Source organism: Condylura cristata, unplaced genomic scaffold, assembly GCF_000260355.1.
Source record: "Condylura cristata isolate star-nosed mole 26May11 unplaced genomic scaffold, ConCri1.0 scaffold00014, whole genome shotgun sequence".
Lineage (NCBI taxonomy): Eukaryota > Metazoa > Chordata > Mammalia > Eulipotyphla > Talpidae > Condylura > Condylura cristata.
The window spans coordinates 36,766,757-36,777,426 of NW_004567115.1; the positions used below are offsets into that span (position 1 = coordinate 36,766,757).

General features: G+C 38.2%; 1 protein-coding gene across 1 annotated transcript; it reads left to right on the forward strand.

The window, feature by feature from the left end:
- The first annotated feature begins 126 nt into the window (after positions 1-126).
- Positions 127-10,201, forward strand: TRIML2 (tripartite motif family-like 2). Its single transcript, XM_004682494.1, has 7 exons — positions 127-315; positions 2,056-2,151; positions 3,209-3,400; positions 4,411-4,548; positions 5,805-5,827; positions 5,994-6,094; positions 9,621-10,201. Exons 1-7 carry the CDS (start codon positions 127-129, stop codon positions 10,199-10,201), a joined length of 1,320 nt encoding a protein of 439 aa, XP_004682551.1.
- Positions 10,202-10,670: the final 469 nt, after the last annotated feature.

The following is a 10,670-nucleotide window of genomic DNA, read 5'->3' on the forward strand; positions in this document are numbered from 1 at the left end:
TGCTTGACCGCGGACGCTGAGGCTGACCAAAGCCTCTGCTGAGGGAGTCCATCACTGTTTTTCTGTTCGGGGTGCAGGGAAATATTCTTCAGAAACAGCCCAGTCTTCTACTGGCGACCTGCTGGGATGTCCAAAAGATTCAGACCCCCGTTGCAGCAAAAAAACCCAGAAGATACCTACTGTGAGAAACACCGTGAGCGTCTGCAGCTCTTCTGTGATGATGACCAAACAGTATTTTGCGGCGAATGTTTCCAGTCCCAGGAGCACAAGCATCACATGGTGTCTGGAGTCCGAGAGGCTGGGGAAAAGTACAGGGTAAGCCTCATCTCGGCCACCTGGCTGCTTTATTTCAGTGACTTACTTCTTGGAGGGACAGATGTTTGAGATGGCTAAGGCCATTCCGTTGGCCATTGCTTGTCACAATACTAGGCAAGTGGTACCCATTTAAAGATGGGATTTCTACCTACCTAATTAAATATATAATTCGGGCTATTGACTTTTTAATTGTCTGAGGTTAGAAGTACCACTTCTTTTCTCTTACTGACTTATAATTGACATGTAACATTGGTTTCAAGTGTATAACATGATATTTGTATATACTGCAAACTGATCACAATAAGCGTAAATCATTAAAAATTTATTTTATATGTGATCAGAACATTTAAGACCTACTCTCTTGGCAACTTAAACTTACGATACAGGATTATTAACTATAACTATGCTGTATATTACATTCTCCGCAATTATTTACTTTATTACTGGCAATTTGTACCTTTTGACCACCTTCACTCATTTCTCCCTCTTCTCACCCCACCTCTGGCAATCATCGATGTGTTCTCTGTATATGAGGTAGGTTTTTTTTTCCCCCTTTTTTTTTTTTTTTTAAAGGTTTATTACATGTATGCAAGAGTTACTGTGCCCTCCAGAGGTGGGGGGAAGGCAGTTGGGAGTGGGGGTCGGGGTGAGAGCATTCACCAGAGACAGAGCGAGGAGCAGAACAGGCAGGATCTACTGAACAGGCAGATCTACTGAGACGTGCTGAGGGGAGCAGAGGACAAGACAGACTTGCTGTGCCGTGTGGATTAGCTCCTTGGCCACGGATCAAATTCATGCTGCAGTGGCCTGTGGCTAGTTTCCTAATGCTGTAATTTAACCCCTTATACCTCCAGGAAGGCCTGGTTTTCTTTTAAAGATTTTATTTATTTATGCATACAGAACTGGGGTGCAGGCCAGAGTTGCAGGGACGGTAAGAGGATTCACCAGAGACAGCGTGGGGGACCAGAACACGCAAACTGACATAAATACACTGCTGAGGGGAGAGGTGGGTGGGTCAGGAGATCTAACTCTGCACTGAAGCCGCTGCTTGCAGTGCTGCGCTTTAACCCATTGCCACCAGGCATGGTCCCGGTTTTCTCTCTTTAAATGTTCCATATATGGGCCCTCCTCGGGTGGTACAACTGGTTAGGACGCAGCACTGAAAGCAGCCGTTTCAGTGCGAGTTTGATTCCAGTCCCAGGAGGTGACCCACGTGGTGCAGCAGACCTCTCTTGTACACATAGACATATATTACACACATTATATTATTATATATTATATTTTATGTGAATTACTTTATTTATCCACTGATGGGTATTTAGATTGCTTACCTGTCTTGGGTACTGTAAGTAATGATGCAGTGAACATGACGATCCAGGTATCTTTTTAAGTTAGTGTTTATATTTTTCGTTGGTTAAATACCTAGAAATGTAATTTTTGGATCATTTTGTAATTCTATTATTAATTTTTTGAGGAATATTCATGCTGTTTTCCACAGTGGCTGCACCAATTTACTGTTGCACAAGGCTTCCCTCACCAATGCTATTATTTATAATAGCTATTTTAGAAGTGTGAGGTGATAGCTCACTTGGTTTTGATCCTGATTTGCATTGCCCTGATTATGAAGTCTATCATTCATATAACCTTCTTTGGAAAATTGTTTATTCAGATCCTCGGCCCATTTTTAAGTGGATTGTTCTAAATCAGGCACTTAAAGTTCTGTGATAAATTTCTCTGCAGAAGTTATTCCAGGAGATATTGAACACATTGAAGGGGAAAATTGAAGTAGCTAAAAGTATACTGGCTGATGAGCAAGAAAGGATGGTGATGATTCAGGTCAGTGCTTATCTTGATTCTTAGAGGAAATGTTGGGTAGCAAACAATATAAACTTAGGTTAAAAGACATAATAAAGTAGGAAACTATATTTGAAGTCTATAGGAAGGAAAATAGCTTCTAACATAAAGAGCTTTTAAATATCAGTAAACAAAAGTCTGGAACCTCAATAGGAACATGACCAAAGAAATGAGAGTTTATAGCCAAGTATCTTTAGAACATAGAAGAAGATTCTGAACTTTTTTGCTCATGGAAAAATAGAAGTGATTGTATTCTATTTGTTAGTGAGATAGCATTTACAATCTTTGTAACAGTGCCACAGAATGGCAAGCATTTCGTGTATTTTTGGTGGTAATATAAATGCTGAAGTAATTTAAAGAATTATTACCCAAATTGACAGCAAGTTATGCAGTATACACAAATTTCACTCCTGATTTCAAACTCCCTTTGTATTTACTGTTCCATACTACGTGTCCCAGATTCTCAATCTTCTCTCTTCCAGTTTTTTAAAGAAAAATATCCAGTTGAGGATGGCAGCAGGGAAAATTGCCTGGCTGTGCAACAACTTTTGTAATTGATCCCCATTTATTTTTTTGCCCAATACTTTATACTCTACAAATAGTGAGGTCTGACAGTTTGCCTGGAACTATGCTAGGTGCTATACATTCACCAGTGGGAGAAATACAGTTCTCCCTTGTGTGTCTGACAGTTCTAGTACAGGTAAGTAAACCAAGTAAAATACATAGTATATTATATCGTAACTGCAGGAAAGAAAAGTTCTTTAAAAACTGGACAGGCTATTTTGGGTGTACTTTTGAATAAATTGGTCAGGCCCTTGACATTCAAAAAGTGCCATTTGGGGAGGCACATGCACCTTGGTTCTTGGTAAGAATTTTGTAGTCACAGGGAAGAGAAGATTTGTCAGTGTCAAGAGTATTGTGTATCAAGATTTGGGTGAAAAGTCTTGTCCTTATATTGGAGTTAAAGATGGAAAGAGAAAAATAATTATGGCCAGCCTACATCTACATGATATCTAACATATTTATGTCTATGATGAAGGGAGAAGAACAGAATTTTAAAGAGATTATTGAGTCTGAATTTAGGATATTGCTCCGATTGATGATTGAAGAGAATATGGTGAACTTCCACAGCCTACAGGGGTACACTTCTGACCTGCACTTGAGAGAGGTCACTCTGAATCAATTGACTGGGTTTGCCAAAGAAGCAGAGAAGTCCCAGGAAGTCCTACAGGTGAGATATTGAAATAACATACTTAGATGAGACATCCAGTGAGAACACAGATATGTTTAAAGAATGTTTACCCTTTACTTCTGCTTCTGAGAATTTGTGTTCCATATTATTTCCATGTATATACATGTGGGAAAAGAAACACAAATTATTTCGGTAAGTAGAGCTAGGATTTATTTAAAGGTAGTCTTTGATGCCAGATGAATGAGGTATCCTCTTCAGGTTTTACTTAATTTATTAGCCTCTAGGTGGCCTGGAACGTGTTGCTCAACAATTGATTCAGTATCCTTAACTGTAAAATAGGGATAATAATGATCCTTAGATCATAACATTCTTGTGAAGATTGAGTGAGATAATCTACATAAAGCTCTTTAAATAATCTGTATCTGTCAATATGGTAATCCAAAAATTACATTATGTTCATGAAATGGAATGTGCTTGAACATTTAGAAAAAATAATATGGTTGTATATGTAAGACTCTAATGCTCTCTAATAGTGTATTTACTTATTAAGAAAAGAACAGACTTTCAGATCAGCAATATAGTATAATGGACCATCATTTGCGTTCTTTAAGAGAAAAATAACATGAAAACGTGCTTAGGTGGAACATCTTTGCAAGAATAAAAGGGATACTGGGATCAGTGACTTGATTATTTAACTCTCATAATTGTTTGATTCAGTTCTTAATTAAATTGAAATAAGTTTTAATTTTAATTTAATGAAAGAAATAGGACGCTTTCTAAGCAGATCTACACAGTTAAAAAAAAAAAGTATGATGTTTTAGGTCCTGGTGGGCTGTGGGTACACCATCCATGTTGGCATAAATCTAGTATGTCAGGGAATCAGGTTTCTCCTGAGATGTCCCACTTGATACAGGGACATTGTGGCCACATCTAATTATGCCTACTTCTGGGTTGACAGGCAGTATAAAGCAGGTTTTTAAGAGGTGGCTGAGTTAGCAACTAAGGAAAAATAGCTATTGTAAAATCATAATAGCATCATGTTTCTGCAGAAACTGAAAGAGTTGGGGAGAGAGAACATGAAAAAATTGAAGGAGAGTGAAGTCAGGCTCTCTAAAGAGATCTGTAGCCTCCAAGAGATGGCAGAAGAGCTAGAAAAGTGTGGGGGATCTGCCATAGTGCTGCTTCAGGTAAGATTCTAGAAATATGCTTCAATTCAGGATTTGCCAAATGAGAAGTGGACAGGACTCACTGGAGTCTATTCTAGAAACAATGGCCAGGGATCTTCAACCTATTCATAAAATAGCTAAGATTTTGAAGGCATTATAGCTGTTTTTGGATCAAATAATTAGGAATCATCATAAAATAGTATCATAACACTAATTCCTAATATGAATTCTCGCTTTAAAAGTATTAACAATGTATTTTGGAGATAATCTTTTAATAGGTAAATAAGTGGTTAGTGACATTACAATTGAATATTCTGCAGTCATAAAGAAGCAGCTCCATAGGCATTAAATGATTGTCTTCAAGGAAATCGATGAAGTAAAAAGAACTGCAGGACCACTTCTTGTTTGGTTTTAAAGATCATGTATTTGCATGTAGATATGTGTGCTCTTATATCATTAGAAATTGGATGGTATTGTTTCTTTCACTTTTGTATGGTAATGTGCATTACTTTTTCAGTAAAAAATTATCTTTTTTCTTTTTTTAAATATTTATTCATACAGAACTGGGGTACAGGCCAGAGATGCGGAGGGTGAGAGGATTCACCAGAGACAGAGTGGGGAGCAGAACAGGCAGATCGATGAAGTGCATTGCTGAGGGGAGCAGCAGGCGGGTCAGGAGAGGTCTGCCGCGCCATGTGGTCACCTCCGGGGCAGGCAGGGATCGAACTCATGCGGAAGTGGCTTTAGCTTCTCAGTGCAGTGCTTTAACCCGCTGCGCCACCAGGAAGGGCCCAAAAAAATTATCATTTTTTAAATAAGACCTCTGCCAAGGGCATATTTTGCACAGTGAGTGCTCTTATTTGAGAAGCTTTGATGCATTCAGATCCTTGGTCCCTTTCCAGAGGTAGGCATAGACAATGTAGTCAGTATGACCTAATTTTGCTCAATTTCTGGCTCTAATCACCCTTCTAGCCGAGCAGGCCCATTCATCTGCTCCATCACATGGGCAACATTTGAATGATGAGTGACTGAGGTAGGTGTAAAAAAATATTCCCTTTGTAATATACCTATAGCTTCAAGCATTTTTTTTTTTTTTTTTACTTTTCCTATTCAGGGCTACAATTTGACACCTGAGAATTAGCATCATGAAGCTCATGAGGCCAAAGAAATTATATGAAAATTAACTTCATTATTAATAAAAAGCTATTTTCACAGGTGCGACTTACAGAAAGCGCAAATACCCAATAATAACCTTATTTTTTTCCTCCCTTCTTTAGAATGCAAGATATTTTTTTGCAAGGTAAGGCTTCATTTGGTGGGCATTTGAGTCAGAATCAGAGTCTGAAATGAACATGGGGTAAAGATGTTGAGGTTCGAGACAGGGGAGGTCATGCAATAAGATGCATACTTTGGATGGAAGGGCCTGGGGCCTGCACAGATAATCTGAGATTGTCCTTTCTTTCTAGGAGTGAGGCTCTGCTGACTCAGTGTCTGGAGCCTGCCCAGATCACAGACCTCAGTCTAATCCAAATAACAGGACTTAGCAAATGGGTGAAAGTGCTCCAGAGTAAGTTGAACATATAAGGTGTTTTCTTTCTGTATCTGAGAATCCAGATAGTTTAAGGATTTGAAAAGATGAGTCTAATGTTCTACACACAGTAGATAATGATCAAGGAAATAATTGTGCAATCTTATCTTTACCAGTTTCCCAGCTCAGAAACATAATTGCAAGCATATTCAACCACTTAAAAGTTTGAAACATCTGGGGGAAAAATGTCAGCATGGATAACAAAACACTATCTCTCTTGCCCCATAGTTCTGTCTTTTCTAAAATGTCCTGTCCACCCATGGATTTGCTCATGGTGGTCCTTGGCGTATGACTTCTTACACTTAGCGTTCTGTAGATTTATATTGGGCATGTTTTTTGATGAATTATGTCCATCTTTTCCCATCTTAAAATTTGTGCCTTATGTTTTCTTGAGATTTCTAATTTCTTTGTATTCTGATTACCAATATTTTTATCAGGTAGACGTTTATCCAAAAATTTTGCCTAGTCTGTGATTTATTTTTCATTTGTCTCTTAGTATCTTCTAAAGGACAGAAGTTTAAAAATTTGTGATTCAGTTTGTAAGTTGCTTTTATATGGTGTTTTCTTTTTGTATCCTTATTTAAGATATCTCTCCTTACCCTAACAAAGATTTTTTTTTCTACAGGTTTTACAGTTCTGGGCTTGCCATTTAGATCTATTGCCCGTGTAGAGCTAATATTTGTATATGACTTAAGATATGATACAACTCTCCCTCCCCTATTTCTTATACACACACACATATATCCAGTGTTCTAGCATTTGTGGAAAATGTCCTTCAGTGTTAAATTTCTTGAGCACCTTTGTTGCAAATCACTTGGTATATATATATGAGCTGGTCTGTGTGGATCGACTCTAATAGGTACATTGATCACTGTGTCTATCTTTTTGCCAATACCATGCTAGTGTGATTGATTGCTGTATAGGAGTCTAAAAATCAAGTGCTGTGAATTCGCTAAATTCATTCTCTTGAAAAAATAATTGTGGGTACTCTAGAGCCTTTGATTTTCCACATTTGAAAATCAGCTTGTTGATGTCTACAAAAAAAATTGCTGGGATTTTGGAGTGTTATTCCATCTAATCTATAATTTTGAGATAACACTTAATTAGTTCTTTGGTCTGGGCATCAATGTTTTATGATTTTCAACACATATATATTGTATATATTTAATTAGACTGACCCGTGATTGTTTTTTAGTACCGTTAATGGCTTTTTAAAATGTGAACTTCTAATAGAAATTCATTTCTAGTTTATTCAATAGAAATAATATTGGTTTATGTATATTGATATTATCTTACAATTATGCTAAACTCACTAGATCCTACTGACTTTCTTATAGATTCTTTGGGAATTTCTACAAAGTCAAATAATCTATGAATTTTATATACTTTTATTTCTTCCTTTCTAATCTGTAGGCCTACTTGTATTTTTATTCCTTTTATGCTGGCAGGACCTCTAATAAGAAGGGTGAAAATCATTTGCCTTGCTCTTAATTTTAGGAAGAAAGAAATCTAAGCCTTTCACCTTTAAGTATGATGTTAGATGTTTTAGAGTTTTCATACTTTCCCTTCTTTGTATCGAAGTACTCATCCTATTTCCCTCTCATATCAATACAGTTATTTTTTTAAAAGATTTATTTACTTATGCATGCAAGAGATGGGGTATAGGCCAGAGGTTTGTGTGGGGAGGGGAATCACCACAGACAGAGTGGACAGCAGAAAAAGCAGATCGACTGAACACTGTTAAGGGGAGCAGTGGGTGAGACAGGAGAGGTCTGCTGCCTCATGTGCATCAGCTCCCTGGTGGGGAATCCCAATTTGTGCTGCAGTGGCTGTGGATAGCTTCATAGTGCTGAGACTTAAGCCCTGTGCTGCCAGGGAGGACCCATTAATATATTAATATGGTGGTTGCTTTTTTCCTTGTTTACCAGCCTTGTATTACCATGACAAACTTTTAGAAATAATATTTTACCAATTTTATGTATTGTTGGATTCAACATAATAACATTTTGTGAAGAATTTGTGCATTCATGTTACTGAGAGCATATTGATCTATATCTTACTTTCCTAGTAATTATCCATTGTTATCCATTGACATTTTTCATATGATTTTTTTTTTTCTGGACAATCTAGTTGGCTTTTTGGTAAATTCTCTTGGTTTTTGCTTTTTAGTTACTTATTCCCTATAGTTACTAAGCTTTTTTCTTCAAACACAGTAAGTGAAAATTATTTTGGAGTCTAACTGAGAATTCCGATTTTATAGATTTATTTCTTCTAGCCTCAGAGTGCTTTCTTTGTGGGTGTTTAATAATTTTAATGAGTATGCTTCCCCTTTCCCTTGAAAATTATATTTAGAAATTCTCGAGACCAACAATGAAGGTGTACCTTCTTCCAGTGAATTTGTTTCTTTCAGTCTTCTAGAAAGTCTAGGGGCTTGAGACAATATGAAATTTAAAATTCAGCCTCATGGCTTTTAAGACCACTTTATTCATGATGTGAATTAGACTATAAGTCCAGAGATGTAGGGGGTTTTGAATAATAATCTTTGTTGCTGGATTAAATATTGAAAAGTAAGGAATAATCCAGACTTATGGCGTGGTCCACTCAAGTAATAAAGGTCCTATTAACTGACAAGGGGAAACTGGAAAGGAATGCCTTTGGACTTCAGTTTTTGGGTGTAGGTGTTTGAAATACCCATGTTATGGCCACTTGCTTTTTGGCGGCTTGTTTATGAACTAAGTCATCAACATATAGAAGATATTAAAAACATCCCAGGCTAGGGGATGTCATCTAAGGGGAACAGAACACAAGAGTAAAAAAGGAAGACCCAGGACCAAGTCCTGAGAAGTCACAATAGTTACAGGTTGAACAGAAACAGATCAAGAAGTAATGGTGAGACATGCAGAAAGCCAATCTTACCTTCACTTAGTTTAAGAGACCACATTTTGCTTTTGGAGGATGGGTTTCTAACCTCTACAATTATGTCCTTTTGATTTATTTAAAATCAAGTCTGTTGGCCATAGTCCTAGGCATCTGTGCCACACTCTGGTGACCTTTAAGGTGAGAAGGGCAGTTCAGTCATGGGGAAGAGCCAGGAATCTAATGCCCTTGAGGGAGACCCCAGTGCTTTTTACTACTCCAGGCTTAGGAAGATCAGACAAGAGAATAGAATCGGTCCCAGTTGTTTAAGACTAGATAATCGACAACCCTCAAATTTCACAACTTAGAAACATTCCATTCTGGTTTGAAAGGCACCTCCAAGCTTATGTTCATTCCTTATTTGTTTTGTTCTTCAGCTAGATTGCATCTCCTACCATCATCTAACTGATTTAATTCCTCTGCTATCAACTTCCTTATACAAAGCTTAGGGGGTTCGTTTTCCTAGACTCCTGTATCTGCCTGAGGTGTGTGCCCGTCCTTTGGGAAATCCCTGCATGTTAGCTGTCCTGTCTCTGGCACTGGCACTGGTGAACCCCTAGCTTACCTCAATTTCTTTTTCTCCCTGCAGGAAGTATAACTTTGGATCCTAAAACAGCTCATCCCTGGCTGGTCTTATCCAAGGATCTGAGAAGCATAGGTCTTAGATATATCCAGCAGGCTATATCAGGAAACCCAGGGAGATTTGACTTCAGTGCTACCGTGTTGGGTGTGGAGAGTTTTACTTCAGGAAGGCACTACTGGGAAGTGGATGTCGAAAAGGCAGCAGCGTGGCAATTAGGCATCTGTGAGGACTCTGTCAACAGAAAGGATATGGCACCCAAAGCTTCCAGAAATACAATCTCACTGACAAGATCTGTAATGGGGACCCAGTATACCTACTGGGTTTCTCCCCCTTTAAAAAAGGTCTCCCTGAGAGAGCAAATGCACAAAGTCGGAGTTTTCCTGGACTATGAGTGGGGTCAGGTGTCCTTCTATGACATGACAGAGGGAGCCCTCGTTTATAATTTCTCTAGCCTCCCATTCCAGGGCGCACTCAGGCCTTTGTTTTCTCTTTGTATCCCAAACAGAGGCACCATTTCAGACTCTCTCAGCATCTGCCTGCCCCCTGCTCCTCCCTATTCTGTTCCTGTTGGCCCGATATCTTCCTAGGCATGAGATCTAAGGTGTGATACCAGAAAGTTGAAAACATGATTTTATAGAAGAATGGATATAAAGTAATCCAATATGGAATTTATAACACCTAACCCCAGTTCTGTTCCCCAAAACCTTTGCCCTTGTGACTCTCAATACCTAAATTAGTGTAAGAAGCTACATTGGAGCTGAGTCATGATTGATAATAATTGAAGGGTCCTGGGTGAGTTAGAATCAGAAATGTATATGCAACATTAGGTAAAGCAAAAATTTTTTTGCCCTCCCCACCCACCTAGATAGAGAAATTAGAGAAGAGATAAAACCTGAGTATTAGGTTAACTAGAAAAATTTTTGAACATTCATCATAATCAGAGCTTTAGACTTGATATCACAGTGGCCTGTGGAGACACTTGACGTTCTGACAGGGTCAGAAACTCCTACCGCTTACATTCCAGATGCAGAATAACTTAATTTTGCATGAATTTCC